Here is an 18,535-nt window from a genome sequence, read left to right on the forward strand (position 1 = left end):
TCGCACCGTTAACGATCGCAAAATCCTTTGATGCATGTGCCAGTTAGTTTCTCTGGATCAAGCGCAGAAGATCCCGTGGCTATTTTATATTAAGAATTTATTAGCTGGCGTGAGCCGTCAAGATCTTTTTGACCATCCAGATAAAATCGAGAAAGTAGATCTCGAGTGGGTCAAAACACAGCTCCTGAATTTGTGGTCAAGTGAGCGAGAAGAGTTGGAGTTAGGAAAACCGTCTGTCAGAGCACATTATTTATTAAAAAACGCACCCATGATGGAACTATATTTGAAAATTGGTAATAGGCCATTCCATCGCTTGCTCTTAACTAGGTTTCGTTTTAATCTTATTCACTTCTTTCTAGGTAAATCGCAGGGGTCGTGCAAACAAAACGAGCTAGGGCCTTGTGCCTGTGATAATTTTTCAGCTCAAAATATATGCACTTCACCATGTTCTGTGAACATTATAGTGATATCAGAAAGAAGTTCTTATTTCCTGTTTTAAAGAGAAAGGGAGGCATATGAGCTTCAGATCCTACACTTAGCAATAGATCGCCACCTGGTGTTGGGCTCAGATGATTGCAGGTTGTTGTCTTCTTGGAAGAAGTCTTTGTAGTCACGAGATGGGTGACTCCTCCCTTGGACAATACTGCATATGGTCATCGACTCCATCCTCAGATTGTTTTTTTCCGCCACTGGGTTCAGATGAAAGTTTTCCGCTCCAGCTAGAAAAGACTTTTTCTGCATTTTCGAAGCGAGAAACTTTAGATAAACTTATTTCGACATCGAATAGACTTTTCGACATCACCAGCTACATTCCGGTGCGTCGACGCGGGCCATTGGGCCTATCGGCGCCGTACGGCCTACGCCTTATGGACAGAACTCAATCCACAAAGAGCATAACACACTGAACGGTTCAGTGGTGGTCCCATCCTCCTAGGACCACCCCAAGCAAAGTTATTGGCAAAAATACAATGCCAACCAAAGGCGCCCAACAAAGCATTATGGGGCGAGATTCTAGAGTGCAGTGAATTTTATAGTATTATCTCTCAGCTGAGCTGGGAGAGCCTGCCCCTTGAGGAATGTTTTGATATTGGATATTATAATACCCGAGTGGGAGGGTATGCCCAGGCTTGGGTCCTGTGCTCTCCATGCCACTGGAGTCAAGCTATCCTGGCTGATGGTCCTAGGATGCATGTTTCCAGGCAGGGAGGACCTGGCCTGGCAGTTCGGGCTGGACTGTTGTCCAGTGGGCGCAGGGTCAAGACTGATTTGCATATGGCTGGGTCAAAACTGGAATGGCATGGTGAGCAAAAAAAAATTTAGGCCCAGATCTCTGTATTGGGGTGAATGCATGACATTGTTCTGCATTCTGTCAATCAATTGTTCTTTTGCCCTAGTATGAAGCATGACACCTCTCTGGGTGTGTGAGGGCCCTTGCTGCTTATAGGAGCTATCCCACTCCCGTCCCTCATTCCGCACTAAGAGCCCCCCCCCTCCTCTGTATTGCGACCCCAGCCTCTGCTACTAGCAGCAGATGGCAGCCCCATGGTTCAAACAATACCTTTGGTGGGAGAATCGGCGAGAAAACTAAGTAAGAATAGGAGGTGTGCCCCCACTTGGCCAACTCTATCCCTCAGGTGCTGGAGGCAAAGTAAAGCACATTTTTCCGTATCCACCATGTTGAAGATGGTGGGACTTATCCAATCAGGGCTAGGACGGTGCCCCGCTCCCACAACAGGCTGGCATAATAGAGGGTGTAGACACCCCAGGTAAGGACCCGTTGTTCCCTACCTGTCACTCCCCTGTAACGCCCCTTAATCTAGTTCAGGTGGCACCCCGGACCCTGAAGCCAGATTCCTGATGACCTACGAAGCCTGGACACCGAAGAGGCGCAACAGCAAGAAAGAAGAAGGACCCGTGACTGACTTGGTGCTAACCCTGATGGCCTGTCTTCTGCCTTCCACCCCTGTTACAAAAGTCAACTCGTCCTGCAGGCCCAGCTACCTCCAAAACTCTGGAAGGACTGCCTGCTTTCAATTAAGATCATGATCTCCTGTAGACAGCTGACCTGTCCAAAAGAAACCAACTCTAAAGAAAAAGAACTCTGCCCTGAGGAACCGCAAAACCGCCTACCAGACCCACTTCTTCACCTGATGCCCATGGCCCTAGTCCAAGTGGCCCATCGATCCTGTTAAGGTTCCCCAGCGATTCTAAGCAAGAGTCCATCATTTGACCCATACCGAACCCCCACATCAACACCTGCAGCCTGTGTACGACAACCCCCCTACGGTAAGATTTTTCCAATGCCAAAGGATACCCCTGCACCAGAAGTCCCTAGGCCTTGGGGAGCTTGACCAGCGGTGTCCCCTAGTCCCCAAGCATCAGTAATTTCCTGTGCATCTGTAGGTTTTCTTTGTTCAGCCCCTGGCCAGAACCAGCACCTTTTTTCCAAAACCAATTCCCCCCCTTCCCCTCTGACCCCCCCCCCATTGATTTGCATTAGCACACAACGGTGTGTTGACACTCTGCACCCGGCCGCCCCTGTGCTGCTTAGGATGTAGATTTGTTGCTGTCTTGTGCCCCCCCCGTGCTTACCTTGACCACCGGAGACTGTGTTACGAAACAGTATTGCTTGCTAGTAAGCAGCATATCTTAGATTACCCTCTTTCCCCATTGGATAACATTGGCACCAGAATCCAAATTTGAAAGCTGCACCCAGCCACCCCAGTGCCGCTGAAGGTGCAGAGTTGCTACTTACTTGAACCTTGTGTGGTGTTGATTCTTTATCCTAAAAGGCAAGTCTGTAAGTTGTATACTTACCTGCAAAACTACATTCTTGTTTTCCTCCTGCAAGTTAGCATTGATGAACTGAAAAATTGCAGTGTCCACTTTTGAAAGTGAGAAGTATTTCTTTTGAAAAAAGTACTCGCCTTTCAACTCCTTCGCCGCGGCGTGAATTGCTTCAGTGCGGGGGGGGGGGGGGTTGGGCTTGGCGCTACAGTACTCATGACGGCTCCCGTCCTTCCTAAATCACGGTGGCCGTGTGCTCATGACGGCTGGGATCCGTCGGAACGCCGCCCACTGATTAATTATCCAGCACAGGCAGGGAATTAACGTCACATGGACGGACCGGCAACGTTCTGACGGCTCCCGGGCGTCATGAGCACGCGCCTACCGTGACTCATGACGGCCGGGAGCCGTCATGAGCACCGAAAAGGTTAAAATAAATCTTGGTCTTAAAATAAACCTAGAAAGACACTTATTTTTCTAAAAGTGGTGTAGATCTCCTTTTTGATTTATGTGACATTTATTAGTCCCTGTGCGTACAAATGTCCTACACTCCTCTGTGTTAGGCCTAAGGTTGCTCGACCACATAACCACAAATAGAGCATTTTGGGTTTACATTGAGCCATGTACACTTCTGGGGAAATTTCTGGACTCTTTTCACTATATAACTAGATGACCTATTGGTCTACGCCCTAGAGAGAAAAAAGAGAGAACGGTAGGATAATTTCTGGACCCAGCTAGTCGATGACTGCTTAATGCACAACAGCAAAACGATTATTATAGGGAAATAACTTTTTCCTCCTTTTCATTGAAAGATGATGCACCTTTACAATGTAATGCGGAAACCCTCCGAGGTGCAGGTACTTCAGTTTTATACAGAAAAACTAAAATTAGGTTAAAACAGATTACGAGTTGTAGACAGTACTGTTGCAAGGTATAGGCAATCTAGTAGGAGGCAGAGCAAACCAGTGCAATAACAGGCCGCATTCAGAGCTAAGAAATGAGTGTGATCACAAGATTGAGAGCAGGCAGTCGGGTATTCAATAAATGAGCAGGTTCACTGCTAGCTTTGTATTAATATTTTTCCACTGAGGGAATTCGTTCCACCCTCATGCTGCACTTGAGAAGCGACCCAGGCTTACTTTTCACTATCAGCCACCCACTACCAGCACCACAGCAACCATTGAAACGACTAAAAGCCCTCCCTAGAAAGGTCAGCCTGAACATCTGTCCCTTACTAGCCAGATCCTCCACATCATAAAATGAAGGCTACTGCTAACAGGGCTGCATGTCGCTAGCATTCAGAGTAGGGTCATGATATGTTACTGCTCATCTTTGGAGTATTTTATCCACACTCTATTACAATACCTTTCTTTCATCTCTAGGTTTCAGAAGTTAATCCTTTTAGAATACTGCTCATTTCGAGAGTGTTGAAAGTCAGATCCTGTTAGACCACTGCTCATTTCTAAAGTTCAAAGCAGAGCCCTCTTATAGTATTGACACTCTTTAGGGTCTACAAATAAATTAGGTTGAACTACTACTCTATCCCGAGAATAAATCTGTCAGGACCCTGTTCTTCTCAAATGCAGCTCAGAATCCTGTTAGTAAAAATGTGCATCTATAGAATTTAAAGTAGAGCCCTGTAAGAATACTTCTCATCTCTAGAGTTTATACAGAACCATATTAGAGGGCTTATCGCTTAAGTATAGAACCAACCACTGCACATCCTTACCGATTACAACCAGTTCCCCTTGGTACGTTGCTCGTCCCTTTGTTGCAGTGCAAAAGTCTTCTAGCAAGCTGTTCCACTCTAGAATTAAAGCAATATTCTATTACAATATCATCCTTTCTAGAGTTTAGAGCAGAACCTTGTTCGAATGTCACTCAGATTCAGAGTTAATGGCAGAATCCTTTTGGATACCACTCATATCGGGAGATCAGAGCAGAATCCTTCTGGGTTTTGACCAGAATTCCTTTTCAGTACTGCCCATCTCCCTATGCAAATGAAGTTACTGGGTTTTTTAATGCAATGTGTGTATGACCAGTTTACATGATCAGACATGGACAGATGTATTGTTGCATGCACCGTAACAGCCTTTAACTCCAGGATGTATTATGATTCAGGCACTTGCTAGAGCAAAAATGCCCTGGCTGCTGACCTTCCCATTGCCTATTTGGGACTATTTTGCTAACATTTTTTTTTCCTTTTCTTTCAAGGAACCTGGTTTCCGATAAGCAGGACTCGCTAGCGCAGTGTGCAGATTACAGGAACTGCCTGTTGTCCCAGGATGCCATGCTGTGCTCAGGACCTCTAGCCATAATACAAGGATGTACCTCAAAGTAAGCATGATTGACCTGTCTGTTAGTGCCACTGAAGAGAATGGTCAGTGCACATTATACAGTTTAGTCCGTAAAGGCCTAGAGTGAGACCATAGAGGGTTGTAGCTGATACTTACAAACAATAAATGCTGCATGTCATTAATTGATCTAAGGTTCTTATTCAGTCCCAGACACCCCTACCAAGTCTTGTTTGAGTACATCAGGGAGAAAATCTAAGTATATGCAAAATCGTTATTGATTTCCTTTAATTTTATAAACACCAGATTTTCACTCTAGATTCGGTTGTACCAACTAGAGTTCTCTGTTTCCTTTCATTGACCACTTAGGCCTTGATTATGGTGAGCCTGGTAATTTCCATATGTACAGTAACTCCGCTTAGGAGTTTTACAGCAAATGCTGCACTACACCCCTGCCTTTGTCTCCAGGTAACTTCAGCAGATCAAACCTGCCAATATTTACTGAGAGGCAAGGGGGCAGTATATATTGCGGAAAAAAGGATCAGTAATACATAGTCATGCAGAATTTGGTACAATGAGCATTTACAGGCAAAACCCCAAATATGCGCTAATTATAACATCTGAAAAATTCCGAATGCCCTTGATGTTGGATTTTATTTTGCGCAGGATTTATCACATCCAACACTGGGGCATTCGCTATAGAGGACTTAGTTTTACAAATTATTAAACACTGGTACAGGCAGTAAACCTGTTACCCATGTTGGTTTGTGTTGCAGTCTGCAAAAGATGTTGGTGGAGTTTTAGAATGTCCTTTGTTCAAAGTTCGTTCTCTTATGTGTTTGAGCTCCTCCGCATGATGTATAGAACATCTTACTAAACGTATATGGAGCCTCAGAAGTAGACACTTCCTCACACTTTCATGATGGAGCAGAAGATTTATTCTTTGACAATCCACTATAGACCTGTGTAAAAGTAGGTTTGCCTAAAACCAGTTCTACGGTTTGTGGGTTAGGACAACTGGACTAAAATATCTGTAGAACTGATGTCTCCTCTTGTTCATTTGTCAGCTCTGGAAGGCAGGCGGCTCGCTTGTTCTCCATGCCTCACCTGGTGCAGCAGGCGACTACACTGGCTTACCTGGAGAATCAGACGGCGTCTGCACTAATGCTACAGTCTAGCCACGAATATCGGCACTGGCTGCTCATCTATGCACGATACCTGGTGAATGAAGGTGAGTCTTCAGTATACATGTTACCTGTATTCACACCCTTGTACCTGTATTCACACCCTTGTACAGCTTGGTAACACTCCCAGAAGATGTTTACTGGCTTGCTTTTGTGCAATATACATCTTCTATACTACTATTATAAAGAGAGAACTGGGAACCTTTGAGGCGGGTAAACTCGGGAACCACAGCGCCAATCCAAACACCAGATACATCATTGTAATTGTCAGGGTCTGCAGATGGACATAGGCTATATAAAATAAAAAAATATACGTTCTCTAAAAAATTTACGATAAAAAAAAGTAGTCCCTTGGAAGTAGCGCCGGCCGCGACGTGCGTGCTGACAGGAGCGCGGGGAGGAGCGGCGTACAGGAGCGCGAGGAGGAGCGGCGGACATGAGCGCGGGGAGGAGCGGCAGACAGGTGGGGAGGAGCGGCGGACAGGCGGGGAGGAGCGGTGAGGAGCATCGAGGAGCGGCGGACAGGCGGGGAGGAGCGGTGAACTCAGGAGCGGGGAGGAGCGGCGGCTGAGGTAGGTGAAGCAGCCGCGGGTGCGTACCGGGGGACCCACAGACAACGTCGGGGCGGGCGGGGGGCCTGAAGCCTGATTGCTCCCACGGACAACATCGGAGTGTGCCGGGGCCCTAAAGCCTGATTGCTCCCGGACAACGTCGGTACGGGCTGCTAGTATATATATATATATATATATATATATATATCCACACCCACACATGCTCTCAGTAAGTCTTGAGATAGGCACTGTAGGAAGCTGGCTCTGTATATACTAAACCAAAATGAGGTATGGTGTGCACAGAGTCCAGTGGAACCCCAGAGGTAAAAGTAGATAGGACCTTACTCCCTTATTTGTGGTAGTGTGGCAGAGCAGTAAGGCTTTATCAGTGGGTAGTGTTAGGCATTTGTTATACACACTCAGACAAGAAATGATGTCACACGCTCAAAGACATGCACTCAGAGGGCACCTCAGAGGCGCCCCCTGAAAACTTACCAACAGCTTCTAAACCAAGGATCTCTCATGGACAGTCACAACGGATTAAACTATCTATGAGTCAAAGAATACAATTAAAAGGACTCAAAAAATCAATAAACGGCTTGCTAAGATCTCTACCCCATGACCCACGTAATATTACACTCATTTCCTACGTGTGGGAACAGAGAACCAAATTAAAGAGGCTGAAATGGAATATTAATAACAACAATGAACAGGACCTCTGGGACAAACTCTTGCATAACATCAAGCACAACACCAGTGATAGATTCTGGGAAACAGTAAATAAAATAACACACGAGGAGGAGCTTCGCCGGCGATCAAGATGGCCGCGTGAGCTCGGAGCTCCGAAGACCTCCCGATCCTCCGCAATAATCCTGATGCCTATCCTGTCCCACAACTGTGGGAATCGACTGCTAAGTGGGTCCTGATGCGGCGCCCGCTTTCGGAGTGAAAATCGGACATTCCTGGACCTCGTTAGCCCGACGGACCTCGGAGGCTCCGCCCGTGTTATTGGCGACTGCCGAGGTGCACAGCGGTGCTTCCACATGGACACTTCTTTGTCTGCGCTTGGTCCCTCCGATATGTGACTCTGGTATCTGAACGCCCTGCCACTCGGCCGGAGTACCGGACCCTGGTGACATCATCGTGTGCGTAGCGCACCTTCCACTGGGTTTCTTTGTCCCTGCTGATCATCTGGTCTGGGTGAGCCAACATGGCGGGCAGAGGGGATCCGGACAAAGGCAAGTCCCAACGGGTCAACAGAAAACCGTCCCAGTCCCAGTCTACCATTCCAGAGCGATTCTCCCAGACGAAAGGCTCGCCGGTACTGGCGGGCCGCGCTAAAGACCCGACTAGGGATCGATCACCGGATGACTCTGAGATAACGCTTCGGTACGTTATGGGAGCGATCACGGGAGTACAATCGGAAATGCACACTCTCCGAGAGGAACTGTCCAGCAAGGTCGACTCCCTGAAGATTGAGTTGAACCTCATTAGGACTGACCTCGGGAAAACCAACGACCGGGTCAAATCGTTGGACCTCAAGACGACTAGCCTGATCACTGATGTGTCTGATATCCAGACGGAGGTGCGCGACCTGAAACTGGCGAACGGAATGCTGGCGCGCCGGCTGGACGATTTCGAAGGCCGTGCGCGGCGCCAGAACGTCCGCATTACTGGGGTGCCGGAGAAGGCCGAAGAGGACTCGGCGGAACTTTTCGTGGAGGACCTGGTGCTTAAGAACTTGGTGCCCGGGGGCTTGAGTAAGTTCTTCTCGGTGGAACGGGCTCACAGGATACCGGGGGGACCGCCGAAGTCGGGCGCCTTCCCTCGCCCTATCATCGCACAGCTCTTTAACTATAGGGACAGAGACGCTATCCTGCAGGCATAGAGGACCGCGGGCCCTCTGCGTTTCCAGAACTCTGAAGTAAACTTCTTTCCGGACTTCACTCAGGCCGTGCAGAAAAAACGTCAGAGCTTTGCCGGGGTGAAACGGCGGCTGAGAGAAATGGGCCTGCGGTACTCCATGCTCTACCCTGCCAAGCTTCGCATCGAGCGTGACCACCGGACTTTGTTTTTTGACTTTCCAGATGAGGTGGGACACTGGCTGGACACCCTGCCCCAGGAGCGACACGAACCGGCCGACCAGACGGAGGAGGCCACCGGGGGCGCGGAAGCGCAGGAATGATGGTACATCGTTGAACTTTCCGCGAGCTGAGTGACCGTATGAGACTTCAACTTCCGACACTGCTGCTATTGGTTTTGACTCTTTCTGTTACTAATATGGAGGATGACGGGGGGCGATAGGATGTCTCCTTTCTCCTCTGTGGACTTCTTGTAGATTAGTTAAGGGGCGACAGGCACACTGCTAGTTGGGGTGGATTATAGTCTAATGCAGGGGTGCAGGGTGGGGGGTAGTTGGGGTGTGTTTTTTCAACTTCTTTTTCTGACTTCCTTTTTGTTCTGGCTGAGGGTTCACTGGACTGCTATGTCGCTGAGGTGGGCATCTTTGCGGGTGGTGGGGAGGGGGCGGAGCGTCCTTGACGATGGGGGGTAGATCTCTAAATTTACTGAGCTGGAATGTCAACGGGTTGGGGGACCGCATTAAGAGGGGTGTTGTTTTGCAGATGCTTAAACGTTGTTCGCCTGATGTAGTTTTCCTACAGGAGACCCACCTAGTGGGACACACTTGCAAAGCTCTGAACAGACGTGGTTTCAAAATGGTGGCACACTCGGGGTTCTCCTCGGGATCGCGAGGGGTGGGCATCATGGTGCGCATGTCCCTCCCGTTGGAGGTGGAGTCTGTGATTGCGGATGAGAGAGGCAGATATGTGGCTGTGGTGGGCAAATGGGAGGGCCGCACACTAGTTTTGGTTTCAGTTTACATTCCCCCGGGGCTACAGGAAACTACTTTCAGGGACCTAGCTGCCGCCATTTTGGGTCTCCCCGAGGGCCTGTTGCTGGTGGGTGGGGACTTCAACTCCGTCGTTTCCGGAACCCTGGACCGCTTCCCATCCAGAGACCTGCGTCCTTCCCAGTCCTGGCTGCCTGATTTTCTGGGTTCCATGGGGATGGTTGATTGCTGGCGGTTGATGCACCCCTCCCAGAGACAGTACACGTTTCTCTCCGGTGCCCATGGTAGCCTGTCTAGGATAGACTACATCCTCACCCCGGCTGCCCAGGCGCAGTCCGTCTCCACCGCGCGTCTTCTGGCTAGGGGCATCTCGGACCATTCCCCAGTTTGGGTTTCCTTCGACTTCCAGATTCCCGCGTCATCGCGAGTGGCTCCCATTAACCCTTGGTACTTTCGCGACCCAAAGACCAGGTCGCTCCTGACCAAAGCAATGGATCGGTACTTTGCCGAGAATACCGGCTCAGTTGACTCAGCCGTCTCCCTCTGGGAGGCTTTCAAAACCGTGCTGCGCGGCGAGGCCTTCTCCTTGATTGCGGAGGCCCGCCGTCGGCGGGATGAGGACGTGGTTCGACTGGAATCCGACCTTGCTGAGCTAAACTCCCAACTGGAGCTGGATCCATCCCCCGACCTGCTTCACGCTCTCTCCCTTAAACAGTCTGAGCTCCGGGCGACTGCCACTGATGCGGCGAAAGCCCTGAGTAGGGAGCAACAGGGCAGGATATATGACGCGGGAGACAAGGCTGGCAAGCTCTTGGCGTGGCTGGATAGAAGGGAACTCGCGTCTCTGGTGGTTCCGGAGTTGGTGTGTGCGGATGGCCTATCCTTAACGGACCCGGCGGCAATAGTTGGATCCTTCGCGGATTACTTTGAGGAGGTTTACGCCTCTGTGGACCCCCTTCCGGAGTCCGCGTCGGCCTCCTTTTTGGAAGATATTGAGCTTCCCTGCCTCTCGGATCTTGAGCGAGATGACATGGATCGGGCACTGACGGCGGACGAGGTGGCCTTGGCTATTAAGTCCTTACGCTCTGGCAAAGCGCCGGGGCCCAACGGCATCCCGGTTGAGCTTTACAAACTTAGGGCAGACTCGCTTGCCGTGCCTTTGTTGAACATGTTCCTTGAGGCCCGTGAGGTGGGAGAACTCCCCCCCCCGATCAGCGGTTGGCCACCATTGTGGTGATACACAAGGAGGGGAAGCCGCGCGATCTTTGCCGGTCTTACCGACCCATTTCCCTTTTGAACGCCGAACCTAAGATTCTGGCCAAGATACTGGCTAACCGGTTAGTGGGCGTGATCTCGGACCTGGTCCACCCGGACCAGTCCGGCTTCATACCGCACCGGAACACGGCGCTCAATCTGAGGCGGCTTCACGCGGTAATGGCACGTGTACACCTGCTTCGTGAGCCTGCTGTCCTTGCCTCTCTCGACGCCACTATGGCCTTCGACTCGTTGGAGTGGAACTACCTGTGGGCAGTTTTGGCCAGGTTGGGGTTTGGGCCCGCTTTCATCGGCTGGGTCCGACTATTGTATTCCGCACCACTGGCCAATGTAGCGGTTAATGGTCGGTTGTCGGCCTCTTTCGCGTTGCACAGAGGCACTAGACAAGGTTGTCCGCTTTCCCCGCTCCTATTCGCCCTGGCACTTGAGCCATTGGCGGCTTGGATCAGAACGCACCCTGATATCTCTGGCATAACGTGGTCCCCGGGGTTTGAGGACCGGGTGTCGCTCTATGCTGACGACATCCTTCTATACCTCACTTCCCCCTGTCACTCGCTTATAGTGGCCTTCGATCTCTTGGGGACCTTCGGGGCCCACTCGGGCCTAGTAATCAACTGGGCTAAGTCCTCGCTGTATGTACTGTCTGGAGATACGCCGCGCCTCCCCCGGGGGTGCTCTATACAGGTAGCCCAGCAGGGATTTCGGTATCTGGGCATCTATGTGTCACGGGACTCCCGAGCCCGTTATTCGCACAACCTCCTTTCACCATTGGAGCGGCTGCGCCGGGACGTCGAGGGCTGGAGAAAGTTGCCGATCTCCCTTATGGGTAGAGCCGCCCTCTTTAAAATGATGGCGTTGCCTCGCTTCCTGTATGCCCTGCAGAACACCCAGGATCCCGTGCCAGCGAAATACTTTGCGCAAGTCGAATCCCTGCAGCGAGCACTGCTGTGGGACGGTAGGCCACGGATCTCGCTGGCCAAGCTGACTATACCGAGTTATGATGGGGGCATTGCCCTGCCTGACGTGCGGCGCTACTACTGGGCGTCCCAACTCGCGGCAGTCAACCACGGCCTCTACGGCCCGGCGAGCAACCCAGGCTACGCAATGGATCGGTGGCTCGTGGGAGGTGGGAACTACTACAGAGCGTTGTACTCCAGGTCTCTGGATCGGAAGCTTACGGGTCCCACTAAGACTATGGTTCACATCTGGCGTGCAGTCACTAAAACTTTGGGATGGCAAAATAAAGTTACCATGGCCACCCCGCTGTTTGATTCGGACATATTGGGGAAGTTATGGCATACTAAGGGCTTCGACAGGTGGGACACCATTGGGATATCCAAGGTTGGAGACATGGTGGCCAGGGGAAGGGTCAAGTCGTTCGAGGTGATGCAATCAGAGTTCCAACTGGCGGCAACGGAATATTTCCGACACGCTCAGCTTAGTCATGCCCTTTCCCCCTACGTGTCGGGGGTGGAAGCGATCCCCGAATCATCTCCCCTGGAAGATCGGGTGTTGGACGGCCATATGCCGGACAGCGCTATCTCCCTAACTTATAAAAAGCTAATTAATGTGCGAGTTGACTTGTTGGTGAGATTGAGAGAGCTCTGGGTGCATGACGGTATAGAGGTGGATGATGAGGAGTGGCAATCGGCGATTTCCTCTCCTAGAGAGGTGGCTATATCGGCGCGTCTCCGCCTGGTGCAGCTGAAGATACTGCATAGGGTGTATGTCACTGGCCCCAGACTAATACACATGGGGCTGTCTACGGATGGCATGTGCCGACGGGGATGTGGTATGCTTGGGACCTTCCTACACATCATATGGGAATGTCCTGGTGTGACCCGATATTGGACGAGTGTGCATGACGTGATGGCAGAAGTGACTGGTGTGACCCTGCCGGCTGAGGCCCGGTGGTGCCTCCTCAACATCTGGGGCCCGACCGACTATAGTGTAGCGCAGACCCGATGGGTCACCTTGGGTAACATGGTGGCCAAAAGGGATATCGCCCAGAAATGGGGTGCGCCTGCTCCCCCCTCGCTCAGCCTATGGGAATCAAATATGGACTGGTGCATGCTACGTGAGAAGACGGTGTATGTGGCCAGGGGCAAGCCCAGAATGTGGAGGTCTGTGTGGAGCGCCTGGAATTCCTATAGAGGTGACATTTGCGACCCCCCCGTGGAACTAGATTCCGAGGCTCAGCCTTCCCCGTAATACCCCCTACCCGTGGTTCTACTTTACATATCCTGTAGTGCTACCTCCCACGTGATTCACTGTTGACATTCTTATTGTGTGCTACCTTGGGTGTGGAGCCCCCGACCTCCTCCCGCTACGAAAGCCCGCTGTCTCTGCATTGTCCTCAGCCTACCTTTCTTTCTCTTCTGTTGTCTTTCGTGCTTCCTGCACACCTCTTTCTTTTGGCCTTTTAGGCCTTTCTACCTCATGGTTTATTTATTTCTGAGTTCGACTTTATTTAAAAACTAAACCTGATTGCTTCTGCTCATGGTATTGTGCACATCCTTTCCTGCTGACTCAATGCTGCCTGGCCTCCGGGATGTATGGCTGAATAGCGGTGTACTTTTTCTACAAATAAAGGTTTTCCACAAAAAAAAAAAAAAAACACACCTGAACCATGTGGGCCTCACCTCCTACATACTGAAAGAAACATGGGCAACCTATCTAAAGTCCCACTTTAACAGCCAAAGTTTCACTGCCTCAACGCCGGGGAAGACCAAAACAGCTGAGCATGAAGTTGATACCATCTACTGTAGCAGGGAAAGCGGCAGCTTCCCTCCCGCAAACCCTGAAGCTGGTTCATGCTTAAAGGCAATCAGCATATCTCAACCTATTGGACGGACAAGCTATACAGCATCAAATGTGCACATGCCACTGATCAGCTCTTAATTAAAAAACAGATCAAGAAGGGAAAAAAGGAGGGAGCACCGGGGCCGAACGGTATTCCACCAGCAGTGTTCAAGGAAAAACCGGAGGACTGGGCAAAAATACTGCATTCACTATTTCTTGAAGTATGACATCTGGGCATAATTCCAGACTCTTGGAAAGGGTCGATCATAGTGCCAATCCACAAAACGGGCAGCAAGAATTTAGTAGCAAATTATCGATTAGTAGCCCTGATCGATAATGAAGCTAAATACTTCGCGCTACATTGCTGGAGGAACTGTCAACTTGGGCAGAAAACAACTAAATAATCACGCTTAACCAGACAGGATTCCGAAAAAGCACCAGCACAATAACTAACATCATTGCAATGTCACTGTTAATGGACATGGCAAAAACCAAGCACATGCAGCTCCATGCCTGTTTTCTTGATTATAGTGCCGCGTTTGACAATGTGGATAGGCCCAAATTATGGTCAAAGCTAGCCAGATGCGGCATTCCCAACAATCTTCAATCATTGAGCATGCTCCTACATTTCAACACCTGGGTTCAAGTAAAATTGGGCTCAGGAACGCATCTCTCAAGGAAAATCCAAACATCGAAAGGGCTGAAACAGGGTTGCGTGCTGGCTCCCATGTTATTCAACCTATTCATGGCAGACTTAACCCTGGCACTTAACAACTGCAACTCGCACGCACCCAGATTAGGGGGTTCCCCAATATCTAATCTACTCTACGCGGACGACGTTGTCCTACTCAGCTACACGGCAGTGGGCCTGCAACATCTCATGAATTCCCTAGAGGTCTATGCAGAAGAAAATTGTCTCTCAATAAACTTAAACAAAACAAGGACCATGACAATTAACAAGAAACTAAAAAAGTCCTATTAGTGGCTCCTGGGTAAGAAACCCGTTGAGTCAGCAGAGGCTTACAAGTATCTGGGTATATACATAGACAAAGAAGGTTTACTCAGCTGCCAGCAACAGGAGATCAAAAGGAAAGGGATGATTCTCGCACTCTCTCTGAAAGGAGTCTCAGCCAAACTACTGGGCCCCACTCTGAATCCACTCTTGATGATAGCCCGGGCCAAAATATTACCTTCTATTACTTACGGCACTGAGGCACTGTGCGGGAGAGCTAGTAATCTGCTGGATAAAACACTTGTTAAAGCATATAGAACAATGTTCAGCCTCCCGACCTACACCTCACCCGCACAAATTTGTCTGGAGTTTGGTCTCATAAAGCAAACTTGGGCCAGCTACGGAGCTTTCATTAACTGCTGGCACAAGATTAGGTCAGTAAACCCTAACACATTAAACTATCTCCTCTGGCAAGAGATCCAACAGAGGCAGAACTCATCCGCAGGCCAATATCTTGAGGAGGCTTTGACGATCACAGGCCTCTCTCCCTTATGGGACACACATTGCCTCCATTCGGTGTTCAGAAAAACGGTGCGGAAGACGCTCTCCTTGCTAGAGGATAAGGCGACCTTCTTGTTTAAAGCGCCTGCCGGATGACCTTGGCCACATACAAGTCCTTAGCCCCACAACATTACTTTAATTTGGGTTATTCAAAAATACTGAAACAAAATGTTTTTAAGTTCAGACTAGGAGTGTTACCAACCACGCAGCAGCTCCCTCCCTGGAAAAGGGAGCAGACTTTTACTCTTTGCAGTCTGTGCAACAAGGATCAGGGTGACATCACACACACCATCTGCACCTGCACGGAGCTGTGTGAAGAAAGGAGACCGCTGCTAAAAATTCCCCTCAGTCAAAGAGGGATCAGGTCAAGGAGACAAGCTGCCCTGGCATGCTTTGATCCCTCATCAACACAACTGACCACTAGGCTAGTTAAATTTCTCGAAGCAGCTCGCTCAAAAATGCCAAATTGATCGTCACTTTGTAGACAATCGCTCTACGGGGGAAATTTCACTAAGTGACCGGATAAATTCATCAGCGGACTGCATCTTTCCACAGGCAGTAAAGACAAAATTAGCCGGGACATTAAAACTGTAATGACACAGAAATGTCTTTTTGCAGCTCACGTTGTGACGTCCATGAGGGAGCATGCACTTTTTAAATATGGAACATTTTTTATTATGGTTGTATATTTGTATGCATTGCAATGGTTTTAAGTAACTATGCAAATAAAGTTTTACCTCTTACAAACCGTGGTGTGGTCTCCGACTGGCTTTAGGCAGCCTGCAACCAACAGACATGTTTCTGGATTCCTGGGTCGAGAGCCCCTGCTCTCTGATGCCAGAAACAAAGCCCATCGTGAGCAGAAGTGTCACACCTCCTCCCCTAGGATGAGCACAGTACTTGAGAGAGAAGCTTCAAAGGACGTGCTGCCTTTGTAATTCGACCCCAGCCTATGCTGCTAGCGCAGATGGCAGCCCCGGTGTAAACCGCCACTTTTGGTGGGAGAACCTTTGGGAAAACTTAGTGAGAATAGGAGGTGTGCCCCCCTTCGCCAACTCCTCCACTCAGTTCCAGGAGGGGAAGTAAAGCACATTTTTCAGTACCCACCATCTTGAAGAGGGTGGGACTTATCCAATCAGAGCTACGGCATTTTCCGCCTCCCACAGGAGGATAGCTTAATACAGGGTGTAGACACCCCAGGTAAGGAACCCATTTGTCACTACCTGTCACTCTCCTATAACGCCCAAAAATCTAGTATTTAGGTGGCACTTTGAGACCCTGAAATCAGATTCCTGACAACGAACAAAGCTCAGACGCCGAAGAGCCACAACAGCAAGAAAGAAGGACCAGTGACTGACTCGGCGCGAGCCCTACCGGCCTGTCTGCTGCCTTTCGCCCCTGCTACCAAAAGTTGACTCGTCCTGCAGGCCCAGCTACCTCCAAAGTCCTGGGAGGACTGCTTGCTTTCTATAAAGATCAACGTACTCCTGTGGACAGCAGACCTCTCCAAGAAGAAATCAATTTTAAAGCCAGAACTCTGCCATGAGGGACCACAAAACTACCTCCGGAACCACCTCTGCACCTGACGCCCATGGCCCGAGTCCAGGTGGCCCACCGGTCCTGCAAAAGTTCTCAAGCGATTCTGAGCTAGAGCCCACCCTGGAATTACCCCTGCCTGGCCCTACCTTGACTCCTGCAGCTCCAATCCAAAGACTCCGCCTGACCGCGTACTGCCCCGTAAGCTTTTACCCACGTAAAAGGATACCCCTTCACCCAAAGCCCCTGTGCCTTGGGGAACTTGATCAACGGTGTCCCTATGGCCCTTAGCTTCAGAACTTAGCTGGACAGCTGTGGGTTTTTTAGGTCCAGCCTCCTGGCAAGCACCTGCAGCCTCTTTTTAAATCTGATCCCCCCCCCCACATTGAATTGCATTGGGTGCCCGTCACTGTGTTGGCACTCTGCACCTGGCTGCCCCTGTGCTGCTGAGTGTGTAAGTTCGATGCTGCCTTGTGCCCCCCGTATTTACTTTAACTCCAGGAGATCGACCCCTGACATCGCTTTACTCACCTGTGAGAAGAGTATCTTTAATCACCCCCAGTCTCCATTGGTGCCCGACCCCGAATGTGACCTTTGCACCCGCCCGCCGCTGGTGGTGCACTCTTGGTACTAATTTAAAACTTGCCTGGTGTTGACCACAGTTCCCCGAGGACTGGATTTGTAAGTCCTGTACTTATCTTCAAAACTTCATTCTTGTTTTCCTCCCATAAGTTAACATTGCTGAACTGAAAAATTGCACTCTGTCCACATTTTAAAGTGAAATGTATTTCTGTTGAAAAACATACTTATCTTATTAACAGAGCTACCTGGTTTAGCTATAGGTGAGATGGGCCATGGATTCCCTCCTTGGTCTTCACCTACCCAGTCGGACTTTAGACAGACTTCTATCCGTCTCTCTGCATTGTTTCTTCCCTTTTCCTCCCTCTCGCACCTCCCCTGCCCCCTCCACTACTTTTCTCTCTCCTTTCTCTCCTCTCCTATTTGTATTGCCTATTTTTTGGGATTTATTGTGTAATTATTGAACTTTTTATGTTACATTGTTGATTCTCATGTAAAGCGCTTTGATACCTCCGGGTCTAGCCAGCGCTATATAAAACTCTTTAAATAAATACCACAAGTAGGACACTTTGGGTTTACGTGGAGCCCTGTACACTTCTGGGGAGTCTCAAGACTCTTTACACATTATACCACTGAGTAATATATCACATAAACAGCCTGCTTCCTACAGCCTGTTTGTCTATGACTTAGATACTGCATGCCATTGTCTTTCTAGGAACCTGTTATCTGTATTTTAAGGTCAGCTGTCAAAATAACATAAACGATCTTGTCTGAATTGACATATTTGTTTATAGCAATGCGTCTTAAGGCTAACATACTGATGTATATAGATTGTCAGAAATTCCACAGGTCAGTGGCTGATATTGTGTAAGCTTTTTGAAGTAGCACTTGAGAGTGAGAGAGTGAAACTTCTTTCAGGTTGCAGATCTCAGATGACCATAGCACCAGATTCCATCTTGACTGAAGCCTCCAGAAGACTCTGTGAAGGATTTCCCCTTCACTAACCCAGACTATTGCCAAGATTGTGTTCTTGCACAGACATAATCTCCTTGCTCTTGTGCTCGAAATAGCTGGCAAGCTATTCCAAACAGGCAACAAATTATGTTCTTCAGCTATGCACACTATCTCTGAAACTCTGACTTATTATTTACTCATCAGATAGA

At 49.4% G+C, this 18,535-nt stretch overlaps 1 protein-coding gene across 2 annotated transcripts in view; it reads left to right on the forward strand.

Moving 5' to 3' along the window:
* Positions 1–18,535, forward strand: part of HIRA (histone cell cycle regulator) — a 436,977-nt gene that overhangs the window by 389,085 nt on the left and 29,357 nt on the right. For both annotated transcript variants that reach the window (XM_086942648.1, XM_086942649.1), the window contains exons 22-23: positions 5,002–5,124; positions 6,149–6,312. In XM_086942648.1, coding sequence (XP_086798774.1) covers positions 5,002–5,124; positions 6,149–6,312 — 287 coding nt within the window. The remainder of the gene's footprint in view (positions 1–5,001; positions 5,125–6,148; positions 6,313–18,535) is intronic.

Source organism: Lissotriton vulgaris, chromosome 11, assembly GCF_964263255.1.
Source record: "Lissotriton vulgaris chromosome 11, aLisVul1.2, whole genome shotgun sequence".
Lineage (NCBI taxonomy): Eukaryota > Metazoa > Chordata > Amphibia > Caudata > Salamandridae > Lissotriton > Lissotriton vulgaris.